The sequence below is a fragment of the Macrotis lagotis genome, chromosome X (genome assembly GCF_037893015.1).
Source record: "Macrotis lagotis isolate mMagLag1 chromosome X, bilby.v1.9.chrom.fasta, whole genome shotgun sequence".
Classification (NCBI taxonomy): Eukaryota; Metazoa; Chordata; class Mammalia; order Peramelemorphia; family Peramelidae; genus Macrotis; species Macrotis lagotis.
Genome location: NC_133666.1, coordinates 436,832,356 through 436,849,236, shown reverse-complemented (window position 1 = coordinate 436,849,236; position 16,881 = coordinate 436,832,356). Strand labels below are relative to the sequence as shown.

General features: G+C 34.7%; 1 protein-coding gene across 17 annotated transcripts in view; it reads left to right on the top strand.

Moving 5' to 3' along the window:
* DTNA (dystrobrevin alpha) overlaps positions 1 to 16,881 on the top strand; it is a 499,301-nt gene that overhangs the window by 361,335 nt on the left and 121,085 nt on the right. For all 17 annotated transcript variants that reach the window (XM_074205354.1, XM_074205350.1, XM_074205352.1 and 14 more), the window contains one exon: positions 5,031 to 5,244. In XM_074205354.1, coding sequence (XP_074061455.1) covers positions 5,031 to 5,244 — 214 coding nt within the window. The remainder of the gene's footprint in view (positions 1 to 5,030; positions 5,245 to 16,881) is intronic.

Sequence of the window (16,881 nt, the reverse complement as noted above, 5' to 3'; positions counted from 1 at the left end):
ATTTGAAAAGTCTTGGACCAGTTCTAAGCTAAAACTTCTTAAACTACAATAAGACTTTTGAAACAGGGACAGCTAGGTTGTGCTGTGGATAGAGCACCAGCCCTGGAGTCAGGAGGACTTGAGTTCAAAATTGGCCTTAGACACTTAATAATTGCCTAGCTGTGTGACCTTGGGCAAGTCAATTAACTTCATTGCTTTGAAAAAACTAAAAAAAAGACTTTTGAAACATCCCAATATATATATATATATATAGTGCAAATATAAAATGAATAATTACATATTAGTTAATTAGAAGGAAGTTTGGATAACGAGAGAAGACATTAGTAATTGTGGAATCAAAAAAAAAGATGATGCAGATGAGGTTGCTTGAATTCTATCTTCAAGGAAGTGAGTGTGTGCGTGGGGCGGGGGGAATTCCATGAGGCAGGGGTTAGGAGAGGGTCTACTTCAAGTGTGTTGAGTGGCCAAAACAAAAGCACAAAGATGGCAAATGGAGTATTATATGAAAGGATTAGGAACAAAAGGTAGTTTTTGCTAGATTGTGGAGTGCAAGAGAGGAAGTATTTGACTAATAGACAGGTTAGAGTTAAGTAAGGGTCAGAACTGAAGTGTTAGCCAAGTGAGTGGATAGAAGAGGTTATTTGTCAAAGATGTGAAGGTAGAAAGGGCAAAATATAGCAAATGGTTGGATATGTAGAATAAAAAGTCCAGGATAATGCCAAGGTTTATAAACTTGGGAGACAGGAAAAATTGTGGAACTTTTAATGTAAATAAGGAAACTGGATCTGGGAAACTGTTTAGAAATGGGGCATGGAAAAAACAATGAATTCAATGCTGGGTATGTTGAATTTGGAACATCCAGATTGAAATGTCCAGTAGACAACCATATGGGCCTCAATCTCAGGGAAAATCTGGTGATGAATATGTAGACCTAAGAGTCATTTACTTAGAGATTGTGGTTAAACAAATGAGTTGGGTCCTTTTCCACCCTCAGATTCTGCAAAACAATTAAATAAATTAAATGCAAAGACTCTTCAGCACATATTAACATATAATTTGTATATGTGTTATAATTCTATGTATTTGAACTTCCTTACTGTAAAAATATTTTTATGTCAGACGGACAGAATTTTTTTCCTCATCCTAGGACTCCAGAGGCTATTTATTTTTTAACAATTAATTGAGAATACTTCTTTTATTATACATATTTAGAAAACGGTCACCTCTGATTTGTTTTCTGTTCATGAGCTGGCTTTAATGAAGAATATCAAGTTGAATGACCTTCCACCCCCATTGTTTGTAGGTATCCTTTCCTCCTTGAAAAGCTGAAGATTGACAGATACAGATCCAATGGAATCTTACTTTAGTTGGATCATGACTAATTCAGAGGTCTCTTGTGATGTCAGGGATATAAATTACTATAATCTAGATAGAGTTTTTAATGTGATCCCTTGTAGACTCCAAACCAAAGAGGAATCCTACAATTTTAGATTACTAAAGTTAGCTCCAAAATTCTCTTGGATTCTCAGGGCTGAATTCACCGTCAACAAGCATTATTTAAGTGCTTGTTATGTGCCAACCAATGTATAATAGGAAAGTCCAAAAAAATAATCTGGCTCTCTCCAGTCTGATGGCTAGTTCAAGAACAAAACCTCTTTTGTAGATAATATTTTTAAAGACCAACTTCCCTTTACCTGAAGGTTGTTTTTTCTTGTTTCTTTGCTTTTTTTTGATAAAGCCTAGTTAAGTCAACCTCTACCTCAGTTTCCTTATTTGTAAAATGGGGATAACAATAGCTCCTACACCTCAAAAGTTGCTGGTAGGATGAATAATATTTGTGAAGCACTTTGCAAACCTTAAAGTAGCATATAGATGCTAACTATTATCATTATTAATATTATTATTATCATCATCATCATCATAATTATTATTACTACTATCAACTTATCCCCTATGGAATAAGAACTTGAAACTGCTTGAGCTATCCCAATTAGGGGGAGATGAAAGATTTCTGATGTAACATACATCTCGTCTTTCTTCCATACATAATCTTATGGGCTATGAGAATACTTCTTTTCATATTGATTTTATTTTTGTTTCAATTCTAAAATTCATTAGTATTTTTTATTACTCTTCCATAATGAAAGAGATAATTGAATACCATAGAGGATTATGAGGAACATTACATTTTTCTACCATTAACATTGTTTCCTAAGAAGTACGACAGCAGATAAAAACAGTGTGAGAACATGGATAGCAAGTTAAACTTGGAGTTAGAAAGATCTGACTTCAAGCCCCATCTCTGTTGTATAGTAGTTGAATGACAGACCCTGGAAAAGTCACTTAAACTCTCGTTTCCCTCAGACAATTCTTTAAGTTAATCATTTATTGAGGCAGTTTACTCCCTCATAGTAATGAAGTCACAAATCCAATCTTCCCCTACAACCAGTCCTACCTCCTCCCAAATATGTACAATTAGGTAGAGTTGCTTTGGGGGGGAGGGGAATTTTTAATATTATTTTCTTTAAGGTAGGGTAACTTTCTGAGATCAGTACTGAGAAGCAGGCAAATAATTGGGGGGGAAACAAGGGATTTTTAAAGAACTAAAGGAGTTAAATTGAAAATTTTGATGAAATGAGGCAGTTTTCAGTTTTCAGGTCTATAGCCCTTCCATTATTAGATAAAGGCAAGAAGGAAAAACAAGATTACTTATAATGGATATGGAGGCAGAATATATCTGTGTGTGTGTGTGTGTGTGTGTGTGTGTGTATTGCTTCATTGTATGAGTTAGCTTTTTTAAAGAATCCCTACTAATCTAAGAATCAGAACCAAAAAGACTCACAAAAGCTAAGAAAATGTTTGAGAATACCTCTGAATTATATAGCTTTTAAAAATCAATCATTTTCAAATTTGACTTCATTTTTTTTGGATGAACTATTTCCTAAAGGAAAAAAAAGTAAAGATAGCCCTAAAATGTTAAATATAGAATATATAATAAAATGAAAAGTTTCAAAGGATTTGTGATGTTGTCTTCATATTATCCCTTTTCTGAAAAGTTTTACAAGTTACTAACTCATACACAATCACTGACTTATTTTCTTTAAAATATTTGTCATAGTTTCAAACCTGAACTACTGAAGTCAAGTTAACTATGATATGGACACCTAACAATCCTCCCCAATCCTCGTCCACTTATTGCTCAATATATTTCTAGGCTCAGAGGAAAACATTGAAGAAAGGTATCTTTGATGATGTGGAGCCTGAAGAAATCCATGCTATTAGGCAGGCAAAATTCTCTTAAGTACCAGAATTCACCCAAGAATATGAGAGTGAGAAACCAGCTCTTTTCTACAGAGGTAGAAAACACTTGCTCACTTTTACAAAAGTTCTGAATTGAGAAATGGTGAGGTGGGGAATGGGTTTGTTCATGGAGGGTTAAAAAAATGTGTAAAATTTATCTTTTCCAATGTACCAATAAATATTTTAAAAATAAGAAGAAACAAATTATTATATGGTATAAAGAATCATAATTTATCAGGCTGACCTAGCTGAACTAGTCAGCTTAATTTATATTTTTAAACCATATTATATCTAAAATAGTTTAAAAATAGAAAAGTAGGGGGCAGCTAGGTGGCATAGTGGATAAAGCACCGGCCTTGGAGTCAGGAGTACCTGGGTTCAAATCCAGTCTCAGACAGTTAATAATTACCTAGCTATGTGGCCTTGGGAAATCCACTTAACCCCATTTGCCTTGCAAAAACCTAAAAAAAAAATAAAAATAGAAAAGTTACTTTTTAAAGCAACTATTGTTAAATATTACAGATTAAATGTCTTTTTTTTGAGTGATGGATTTTTGTCTCCCAGATAAAGTTTGAGAAAATATGAAATATTATATAACATGTTGAACTACTAGTAATTTACCTCCTACTGACTTCACAAGTAACTATTTCAGTTCAGTTTAAAAAATGAAATAATCAAATTACTTAAGTAAAAAATGTATATATGCATGTATTAATAATAACTACTGACTCCCCTCTTCACTTGCCAGAGAGTCAGGCATGTTAATTTTACTCCTTCCTCAAGGTTCTTTGGTACCATAGGGTATTTGGGAGTATCTAGTTGCTTCAATTGACTCAAGTCCCCACTTCATTGTTCCCTCTATTTTAAGGGAACGATTTACTTCAAATGTATAATAAGAATAGGCCTGGTTTAATTGACTTTCCCAGGATCATACAACTAGTACATGTCTGAGGCTGGATTTGAACTCACAAAGAGGAGTCTTCCTTTCTCCAGACCTGTCATTTTTATTCATTGTGCCCCTCCTTCTGTTGATGGTCTCCAATTGATCCTCCATTTGGCTTGTTGTCTTCCTCAGGAGTATGGGAGCTCTTTCAGGCCAGGGAAATTTCTTTTCCTTTCTTTGTATCTTCAGTCCTTAGCATAGTTCCATATAAATGCTTAATATGTGTTTATTAACTTACTAACTCCAAGAGGGTTCCCCAAATTAGAAATCCCAGTTTATGATATAAAATGAATCATCACACTGGGCTGTCCTGATCTTTTCAGAATAAATTAGACATAGCTAACAGAAGGAAGATATTAACATTAATTAGGATCAAACAGGAAGGGAACTTAAAGGTCACTTGATCCCAATTCATAGCCTATGTAATCCCCTCAAAAATATCCTGAACAAGTATTCATTTAGCCCTAGCTTAAACATTTCCACTGATGGGAAACCCCCTTAGGAGATATCCCATTCCATCTTTAGACATCTCCAATTATTAGACATGCCATTCATTCACTCTAAGGAGATGAACTACAAACTCTGGAAGAAATGAGAGAAAATAAGAGCACTAGAGAGAGAGATAGAAAGAGCACATCCTATGTACCTAACAGAACGCTGTGGAAAAATATTAACAAAGTAAGAAACAATTCTTGAAGGAAACTACCGCGGTTGGAAAACTTGATAAATATTTTCTAAAAGGATCGATCTTTTTTCATGAAATTGTATCTCCTTTGATTATGTACAGTACATCTGGTGGACATTTGGAATGTCATAGAAGCTCTGAGGGAAAATGCCCTGAACAACCTGGACCCAAATATAGAACTAAATGTGGCTCGCCTGGAAGCTGTGCTTTCAACCATTTTTTACCAGCTCAACAAAAGGATGCCAACCACTCACCAGATTCACGTGGAACAGTCTATCAGCTTACTGCTTAACTTCCTGCTTGCAGCCTTTGATCCGTAAGTAATATCTCACCAACAGTCCTTAGTATTCCCTCATTGTTCAATCTTATTTCACATATCATTTTTGTTGCTGCAAGTATCAAAGTTGCCCAAACAGATAAAAAAAAACCATGTGCCTGTCCTTTATTTCTGTCATAAACTAATACCAATTGTAAAAAATAGTAGTATCTGACATTTGTATCATGATTACAAAAAAATCACTACCTACTGTTTTATTTAATTCCATCAATTCTGTGAAGTGATAGAGCTTATATAAATATCATCATCCCCATTTTCCAAATGGGAAAACTGAGACTTGGAGAGGTCTAGTGAAATAGATAAGGTCATATATTCATTTGCTAAAAGACTCTAAAATTCAAAGAGCATATAAATGTTGGTGTTATCTCCAAATTTGGTCTTCTTGTCATTGTGCTATACTGTCAGAAAATTTGAGAGCAAAATTGAGAGCAAAAAACAAAAATATCTAATGAAATATGAAAGTAAAATACCAAATGAAAACCTAATAATTGTATTTTGTGAGTTAAACTTTCACTTCTAACATTCTATCCAGAAGGTGAATGTTCAAAGGATCTAAGATGTCATCAATGTGGAGAATTCCTGATGTGAAAATTACCAAAAGTCTTCTAGACTAGAGGTGTTATCCATACATCCGCAAATATTGTGCCTAGTAAGCCAGTGTAAAGAGACTAAACAAGATTAAAATGTAATTGGGAAATATTTCACAAAATAAGTGAAAGTATGGTAGAACATAGATAATGTTACTATGTAGGTTTTCTAAGTCAATATGGAGCTACAAGGATCCTTATAGGTGGTTTAATGGCTCTCTTTCTATTTGAGTTTGACATCACTAGTGTAAAAAAAATACAGCTCAGAAGCAATCACTTCATAGATAAGTCCTAGGGAATTGAGATATATAAAAGTTGAAGAACTTGTCCAGGGTCATACAACTTCAGAGACAAGATTTGAACTGAAGCCTTTAAGTTCAGCATTCTATCTATTCCACTACCATATCTCTCTGGACTGAAGGCTATATCACATGCAAAATTATTATAGGACTGCCTGCTTGGAGTGAGAGTCAATGGAGCATGGTAAATTTTCCTTTCAGCAAATGCTCATGCACAATGATATTTTTTTTTTGGTCTAAAGTAATGAAACTTATTTAAGAAGAAAGAAGGAAGGATTCTTGGTGATGTTGGTGATGATGACCATGATATGTGAAAAACGTATACAAATAATTGCTTTCATGCACCATGTGTGAAACTGGTCTCCTTCATTTATACTCATCCTTCAGAGACTCAGAATTTGAGAGTTGAGGAAAAACTCTAGTGATCATTTTATAGACAAGGGTATTGAAGTCTAGAAGGGTGGCAAACCTCAAATCATATAACTAGTCAGTAACAGAACTGCAACTAAAACTCTGGTTTTCTAATCTGAATCCAGGACTATTTATAATATGACACATCACCTTGATATATAATAAAAGAAAATGTAATATGTAGTATACCCTAAATCTACATGATGATTTTAATATTTTTAGGGAAATATTTCAAACAGTCCCTCACCTCTCTATTTTTCACTTGCTGCTTTGTATGTTAAGTTAGAGATCCTTGGAAGCAAAATTTCTGTCACCTCATCTTGAGAAACACCTAAGGTTTGACTTGATTCAGATGTATACACACAGCGCAGAGGGGTATTGTGAACATTGCCAGAGGGGGTGTTCCAGTTTGATTTTCATTCCTTTATCCACTTACAAAAGCAGCCAACTGACATCCAGCCTCATAATGCAGTAATGAGGTAATTACTGTTCAGTTAGACCAATGTATGCTACCTTTATGAATTCATATTTTGAGGAATACTTAAATTGAAAATAGCAATTTCAAAATAAGCATTTCACCCCAGTTTGAGAGTCTCCTTGCATGGTATTGTGTACCCTTTAGAACAAGATCTACTGGTATAATTTAGTCTCCATGGTAACAGGGTGGTGGGACAGGAGAGAAGGTGGTAGGTTGCAGCAATGGCAAGGCAGAAGAATGGAGCCAAGCCCTGGTATTGCTCAAGAAGACTTCCACTCCTCACTTCTGTCCTCTTCACAGGACTGTTCCAGAATCCCTGGTCAAACCACTAGGATCTCCAGGGGGCTCATTTTGACTTTGAATTGTTTATTAATGGGATGCAACAAGGAATGGAAAATAAATTTGTGCTAAACCCTGAAATCATGCCATGATAAAAGCTGTCAGAAGCCAAAATGGAAATCCCCAACCATGCTAAGAGTAACTGGCAGCCGCACACATATGGGCAACAGACAATGAAATGTGTCTTTGTGTGTGTGTGTGTGTGTGTGTGTGTGTGTGTGTGTGTGTGTGTTTGGAGAGAGAGAGAGAGAGAGAGAGAGAGAGAGAGAGAGAGAGAGAGAGAGAGAGAGAGAGAGAAAAAGAGAGAACCCTGAGAGCTAAGGAATGGGAGACAGAGGGATAGAACTAGCTATATTACTGAACCTTTCTAATTTTAAAGAACAATCGCAATTACATATTTTATGAAAATAAGAATTATATAGTTCATTTAAAAATTTTAAAAGTAATAAGGAAAACTAAATTTCTGAAGAAAAATATTTCAAATGTGTGTACACACACACACACACACACATCAACAAATGTTATTTCCTTATTTACTCCTCTCATTCATAAAATATTAAGTCAGCTTTCCCCTAATATACCTTCTCAATTTCCTATTACATCATGAAGTAACTGGACCTGGCAAATGAATTGGATTGCCGAGGATAGGGTAGTGTGAGAGTGAGTAGGGAACAAAAATTATACCCAGATTCCTACTTACAGTGACTTTGAAAATGATAGTGCCCTTAAGTGAACCACTAAAAGGTATGCAGATGATACCACTTTGCTGGCAGAGAGTGAAGAGGAATTAAGAAACCTCTTGATTAAGATGAAAAAAGAGAATGTAAAATTTGCCTTGAAATTTGTCATCAAAATAAAACTAAGATCATGGTAACTGGTCCCATCTCTTCCCAGAAAACAGAGGGAGCAGAAATGGAAGCAATGTCAAATTTTATATTCTTGAAATCAAAGATCACTATAGATGGTGACTGCAGTCATGAAATTGAAAGAGGCTTGCTCCTTGGAAAGAAAATTACAGCAAATATGGACAGCATACTAAAAAGCAGTGACATCACCTTGCTAACAAAAGTCAATATAGTCAAAGCTATGGTTGTTCCAGTAGTACATGTATGTCTATGAGAGTTGGTCTGTAAGGAAAGCTGAGCACCACTGAATCAATTCTTTCAAATTGTGGTGCTAGAGAAACTTTTTGAGAGTCCCTTGGACAGCAAGGAGATCAAATCAGTAATACAGTTAATTGAGGGTATTCACTGGAAGGCCATATAGTAAAGCTGAAGATTAAATAATTTGGTCACATAATGAGAAGACAGAACCCGTTGGTAAAGACTCTGATGTTGAAAAAGATTCAAAGCACAAGGAAAAAGAAATGATAGTGTCATGGAAACAGGGGCAAGAATTTGAGAGATAGTAGAGGATAGAAGGGCCCAGTGTGCTTTGCATCCCATAGTATCACAAACAGTCGGACATGACTGAATGACTGGAAATAACAATTGCCATTAACAAAAGGATGATAGTCAAAGGGAAGAATTGATTTGGGGGCTTGGAGATGTTTCTGATCCTGGAAAAAACAAAACCATGTGGTTACAGACAGGAATTGCAATGTTGACAATCTTGAGGATAGAACATTCTGAAGGATGGTCAAATTTGGTTTTATTAATGGGTGGAGTAGAGATGGATCATAGAATCAAAAATTTAGAGCTGCAAGGACCTCAGATGCCATTTAGTCCAACCCACTTGTTTTATAGATGAGGAAATGATGGCTCAGCAAAATGAAGTAACTTACTCAGGATCTGATAGGGACTTGAACACAGATGCTCTGCCTCCTGAGTAATCATATTTTTTACCATCTCAGTTTCTTCACACTTGTGTTGAAATATGAGACTGTTTGCCTTAAGGGTCACCAACATATATATTGAGGAAGATGGAAAAACATCATGGAATTCAAGAGCGATAGAGAGGGGGAGAAAATGAAAGGGAAAATGGAAATTCTTATCACTTTAAATTGCAAAATAAAAGCATGAGTCTTTTAGGCAGTTGATCAAGTTAAAGTATATACATATATATGTATATATATATAATCTTTTGTTTTTTTAAATTTATGATTTATTTTTCTGAGCTATTATAAGTGAAAAACTCCATTTTTTAAATATTATCCCAGATTCTAATCTATATTTTCTATTTTGGTTTTTTGTTTTTATTACAAGGCAGTAGGGTTAAGTGACTTGCCCAAGGTCACACAGCTAGGTAATTATTAAGTGTCTGAGTTTGGATTTGAACTGAGGTCCTCCTGATTCCAGGGCCAGTGCTCTATCCACTATGCCACCTAACTGCCCCTTATTTTTCTATTTTGCTATCTTTAGATATCCTTGGAGAACTGAATTGGAAAGCTACATTTGTACTGAACCAAACAGTGATTTTTAATTTGTTGCATTAGAGTTAATTTAACAAAGTCTAAAACTGCAAGCATATGAGTCTTATAAATTCTTTAGTAGAAAATATAAATTACCTCTACAGTCCCGTATGTTTTAGCTCTTGCTTCTCAGGGAGAAATTTAAGCAGACATTACCTATTATGATAGGTACTTTAGTATTTTTTTCCTCTAAATGAGTAAAGGCAAGAGAAACCAGGTAATCTCATCCAAACCCTTCAGCCTTACCAATTTAAAAAGGCTCTGATGTACTTGCAGAGCCAAGATGTACTGCAGAGCATATAATGGTTTCTGTGTGTGCCTATGAAAGTTACTACCCTAGCAGTACATTATCTGTATGGAGTTCTCCTGAGAAACCTTTGTCTGCTCACTTTTGTGAATTTGTGTGAAATCAAAGAAGAAAGAGATGGTATTCTACAAAGTCCAATTCTTCCCTTTTGTTATCTGCATGACTGAACCTATCAAACACCCAGTGACTATTTAGCTGATGTCTATTCAAACTTCTCTTGAATTCTCAGTATCAGGTGGAATTCTCTAGTTACTGAGACTTGGTTCTGATGAATGATGCTTTGTTTGAGAGTCCTTCATGTTTCTGAGATAAAATAATTTCACTGAAGAAGTACCTTTTTAGTTTCAGTAACACTTGAAAGCAGTGGATATTTGCCTTGAGCCACATAATTTAGGATGATTGAGGGAATATGTGGAATGTTGAACTTAGAGTTAGAAAGACCTATGTTCAAATTCTTCCCCTGGCTCTCTCTGTATGAGCATATCTTAGATATCCTCCATAGCCTCCATAGCCTCAGTCTCCTCCTCTGTAAAATGGGGATAATAGTAACACCTACTTTAAGGGTTGATACAGTGTTCAAATAAGTTATTATATAAAAGGAAGATACTTTTATATATATGATGACTGTACCACATTGTGTAAAATCTTGAAGCATTGTAAAGATGTAAACTTTGGTTAGAATTTTGGGAAAGTGATACCTTCAAATGGTTGGTGAATTTTGGATATGCCATCCAAAATGATTTTGTCAAAAAAGTTAAGTATCCCGCCAATTCTACTCAAGTTTATTAAACTCCCTGGGAATAATTTGGATGCTTTGGGTAGAATTGCAAATTCTTTATAACAATCCCTTGGCAAATGACCACTGCAGATGCTTAAGTGGCAGTGGTTCCAGAGGAACTTCAGAGAACAATAGTTGTACCCCATTTCTCAAGCCCCTCTCTCGTCTTAACATTAGGGCTATCAAATTAGGCTAAAATTTCTTATCGTGTGTTAGGGATAGGAGATTATTCATTTCATATCTGCCTTTCTGCTTGCAAGTAAATCCTTTGAATCGGACCCAATCACAAATGACTTGGTAGAATGGGGTAGTGTGTAGGGTAGTGAGTTTCTTGTCATTGAACTCACTCAAACTAAAATAAAGCACCTGTCTTCATTATGTAGAAGGAATGAGGTAAAAGGATGAACTAGATAAAATTCAAAGGTTATCATGATAGGGATCTTATTAGATTCAATTTTTTGACATGCTTGATTACTGTTTCTGGGATTCTCCTCTCCTGAACATTGTTTTTCAAAGTGGAGTCCCTGCATCTCCTTGGGACCCTGGCATGAAAGCTCTAAAGTTTTGATACACAAGAGCATATGATCAGCAAATCAGAGAGTAGAAAAGTGGATCATATCTACCCTTACCAACTTGCCTTCAAATTATCAGCAACTTAATTTAGTCTTTTATTAAGGACTTAGTTGGACAACCACAATAAGCTCCTGATTGGTTCCCAGTTTCTAGTCTCCATTTTCTCACCTATCCTTAACACAGCATCCATGGTGATTTTCCCAATGTTCATGTCTATCTAGACCATCCCTTTAAATAAACTTTATAAAAACGAATCAACAATAAATATTAATGACTCTCTAGGATCAGATATGATTTCATGATTTGCTCATGAATTGAATGCATTTTTCCCTATTCTCTGAAGCGAGGTTTTCCATCATGACAATATTTCCCTAACAAAGTTGATTCCAGAGGTAGTGGGGTAGAAGTTTCTCTTTCTTTGTTACTATATAAAATAGCCTTAGATTGAATCAGTAATACCTTTTTTATTATGCTGGGTCAAAGTTCAAAATGATGAAAATAAACAAAGATCAAATTTAATCCAGTAGAATATAAGTTACTTTTGCCTCTTATATCCCTAGCACAGATTCCTGGCACCTATTATCATTATCATAATTAAACATTTATTAAATGCTTACTACCTGCAGACACTGTGTGAATTACTAGGGATCAAAAGAAAGGCACAAGGCTGGTCCCTACACTTAAGGAGCTCACATTTTGCGGATCACAACTTGAGAAAGGAAAACATTCAGAGTGGAGAGAGGAGGTGTCATCTCAAGCCTATTTCCCTTGATTGTTAAGTAATAAAAAGAAAAGCTAACATTTAAAGAGTATTTACTATGTACCCTGCTAACCATTTACAATTATTTTCTGATAATAACTGAATAACTCGCCTAAATTCATATAGCTACTAAGAATCTAAAGTCAGATTTGAATTCAGGTCTTCCTGATCCATGTCCAGTACTTTACACATCACCTGCCAAATGGAAGAAAATATAGTATTAAAAAAGAAGAAAAATAGGAAAGTTAAGAAGGTCATGAAGGACTTTAAAATCCAAACAGATTTTCTGTTTGCTCCTGGTAGCAAACCTGGACTCAAAGATGATGACTTTGGTAGTTGAGTAGAGGATGGACAAGACCTGGGGAAGAGATTTGAGATTGGGAGATCAATCAACCTACTGTTACAACAATTTAGGCAAAAATGATGACTTATTCCAATGTAGATGCTGTGTAAAGTGGGGAAAAGAGGATGCTTGGAATGATGTGTGAAGGTAAAAAGAATAAGATTTAGCATCAGATTGGATATGATCAGTGAGTGTGAGTGGAGAGTGAAGGATAATACCTATGAGCCTGGGTTCACAGAAGGATGATGATGCCTTCCATAATTAAAGCAAACTCAGGAAAGGAGAGAGTTTGAGGAAAAGAAAATGAGTTCAGTTTTGAAGATGTTGCATTTATGATGTCTACAGAATATTGTTTGAATTGCTTAGTGGGCAGTTGATGATGTGATTCAAGAGGTCAGGAGAGAGAGGTTAGAGCCAGAAATTGGAACAACCATCTACTTGAGTAATTACTCATCAGGTGAATACTTCAAAAGATTCATAAAGTAATTCAAAGATATAAATGGTTTTTAAAGCAATCCTATTGGAAATTGCCCAGAATAAGCAGAGAAAGTGTTTAAATTATATAAAACATTTGAAGAAACTTTTCTTTCAAGAGAATTTACACATTTTGGCTGATTTGAATGTTTTCTTATAATAGCCTAGTTCTCACAAATATTTGAAGCTCAATGAATTCTCAGAAAAAGAGACAGCTTTAATAATTTAGCTTTACTTTTTTATTTCATAAACTAAAGCAGAAAAATGAGAACTGAAAACAGCAAAACAACATGGGGATTGTCTAAACATCATTATCCAGCATGTTTTAGGACATGATTTAGTGATTTTTGTTGTTGTTCAGGCATTTTCAGTCATGTTTGACATTTTGTGACCCCAGATTAATTGCAGATTAAGAAACTGAGGCAAACAGGGTTATGTAACTTGCCCAGAATCACATAGTAAGTGATAGAGGGAAGATTTGAGCTCAGAAGATTATGAGTCTTCCTGACTCCAGGTCTGGTAATCTACCTACCCACTGTACCCACTGTACTATCTAATTGTAACAGTATATTATTTGTTGAATGATTGATTATTTGAAAGTTTTAGAGATATTTATCCTGGCATATATATATATATATATGTATATATACACTTATATATACATATATATATATATATATATATATGACAGCTGTATTCAAATATCTGAAGTATGGGGATCATTTTTGTTGGGTTTTGCCCCCAAATATAAGAACTAGGATCAATGAGTGGCACTTATATGAAAAAAGGACATAAAGTAAAACATACTCAGAATTAAATGGGAATGGAGTGCCTCAATAGAAAGTGAGTTTCCTTTTGCTGAACATCTTCAATCAGAGAGTGACCTTTTTGTTAGTGGTGATGTGGAAGATGCTTTCCTGTGAGTCTTGTTTGGATTGGGATAAGTGCTCTTTTAGTTCTTCATCGTGCTAAGAAGCTGCTTTTGATGATGATGATGATGATGATGATGATGATGATGATGATGATGATGATGATGGAGGAGGAGGAGGAGGAAGATTTGAAAGGAGAATGAAAATAACCAGATGCTATTCTCAATCTATTATTACGAATATCTTCCAGTCTATAAGTAGAAGGAATATGATCATCAGCCTATCCCACAAACTGAACAAAAAAATTAGTCATGGTCTACTTCCTTAGAAATATTAATCACTCATTCAATTAATGAATACTTACTGACTTCTTAATTAGATATTTGTATAAATATCTATTTGTATAAAATTTTTGGTGTCTAGAAATGTGACTGCTCAGCTTTCATTGTTTCTTTTCTTTCCTTGTCTTTATCATATAAAGAGACAAAGAAATAACTAATTGCTTTTATCTATTACAGACTAATATTATCTTTGAAATTGTCATAACAGATTTCTAGGAACTAATGAAAAACCCAACTGGACATAAGAGGAGGAGATTGGACATAAGATTGAGCATAAGAGAAAAGATATGTAAAGATTGCTCTCCAGACCTGGAGGACAGTCCATGCAAAGTTTCAGAGACAGGAAATAGTGTGTTGCTTATGAGGAACAGTAAAAAGGCCAGTTTGACAGAACTACCCCATTCATAAAGAGGATTCATATATAATAATCCTGGAAAAGTAGGTTGGAGCTAGGTTGTAAAGGAGAGTATCTGGCCTCGCACCTAGGTTGGAAGTGCAAAGGTCATTCTGATCCCAGAGTTGATCTTTGTGGAAGTGTTTTACCTTCTACATTTTCCCAACCTAGTGAAATTAACCTAGGAAATTGTTGGTAAATGTTTAACAATCAGTTTTCTGAAAAATGTGTATATATGACAATCTTTTAAGTTTAATATGAATTTTTTATATTTTTCTCCATCATTTATTAAATTTAGATGAGCAACAGAACAGTAAATTAACCCCAGATTTGTAGTGTTTGCTAATTTCCAAAGTGTAAATGTTCCCCCTGAAAATTTAACAGTTGATTATTCAGAGTTTACATTATCTGTAAAATGGAAAAATAATAATGAATTTGAATTGCCTACTTTACATCATTTGTAGCTCTCCCATTATGGAAGTCTTACTATATTAGTGTCAGACATTGGGCAGATAATGAATATCCTTTAAGCTTATTTGTACCTCCATATGCTTTTTTAAATTTGAAATCTTTTTATTTATATGTTTTTCCAACTACATGTGACAGTAGTTTTCTTTTTATTGATATTTTATTTTTACAAATACATATTATGAAAGCTTTTCAACATTTATGCATATTCATATGTATGTTTTTAAGTTGCAAAATTTCCTTCTACTCTCCATTCTCACCCCTCTCCCCTCAATGGCAAATAGTTGGGTTAAGATTATACATACATACTTGTGATAAATATGTTTAGAGATTAGTCATTTTCAGTATGAAGAATTAGGATTAAGGGAAAGAGATGTGTAAGAGATATTTTGATAAAGTGTTCATCAGATTCTGAAGAGTTTTTTGTTTTTGTTTGGTTGGGGATTTTTTTTGGTTTGATTTTTCTTCCTCTAGATAGAATTAACATCATCCATAACCAGTCTAATATAGTTTCCTAGCTCTCTGAACTGCTGAGAGAAGCTCCTTCCATCAAGGTTGATCATCTCACAGTGTTATTGTTAAGGTGTACATTGATCTCTTGGTTCTGCTCCCTTCACTCAACATAAGATCCTGTAACTCATCACATGCTTCTCTAGACTCCAAACATTTATGGTTTCCTATAGAATAATAATATTCCATTGTATTCATATACCATAACTTGTTTAGCCATTCCCCAATTGATGAGCATCCCCTCAAATTCCAATTCTTTCCCACTACAAAAAGAACTGCTATGAATATTTTGAAACATGTGGGACTTTCCCCATTTTTTAGGATTTCTTCTGTAAATGGGTTGGATATCTTCTGGATATAGCAATTGGAATTGCTGAGTCAAAGGGTATGAAGAGTTTTATTGCTCTTTGGGCATAATTCTATACTGCTCTCCACTACCTCAGTACTCTTGAACTCAAGGTTCTACCTGCCTCAGCCTCCTCTATTTAGAAAGAATTACAAATATCTACCACTATGTCTAGTTGCATTTATGTACCTTAAAGTATTTTGAGTACAGTCAGCTTCTCCAGTCAGTGTAGGAATCTAAAGAGAATCAAGCTTATGCTTCTCAGAAAAGTCAAAGACTAAAAATTTCATTCTTCTCATTAGTCTTCTGTACTTCACACCTTTTTGCTCCATATGTATACTGTTACTCCATTCATCCTCTGGCTGAAAATAGGTCCATACACTCTTCTTTTCCTTGTATAGGTAAAGTATGAGCTTCAGTTGTTTTTCAGTCATATCTGACTCTCTGATTCCATTTGGAATATTCTTGTCAAAGATATGGTTTGCTATTTCCGTCTCCAGCAAGTGTGAGCTTAAGTACATTTTTTCCCAATAAGATAATTTTAATAGGCTCTTTTGTGAGTTTTGAGCTTTTAGTTAAATTTTTCTATTTTTCCCAATTAGTTTGTCCATACTTTGTTATATTTCCCTTTCTCTAAAAGTTGGGTACTAGGTGGATAGAATGTGGGGCCTGAAGTCAGGAAAACTCATCTTCCTTAGTTCAATCGGACACTTATTAGCTGTAGGACCTGGGCATGACACTTAATACTGTTTGCCTCAGTTTTTTCATCTGTAAAATAAATGGAGAAGAAAACAGCAAACCACTCTAATATCTTTGCCAAGAAAACCCCAAATGGGTCACAAACAACAACAAAAATTGAATTAACTTTTCTAAATAAGCACATTTATTTTTTATTATTGATCACTATTTCATTGAAGATAGTATGGAGT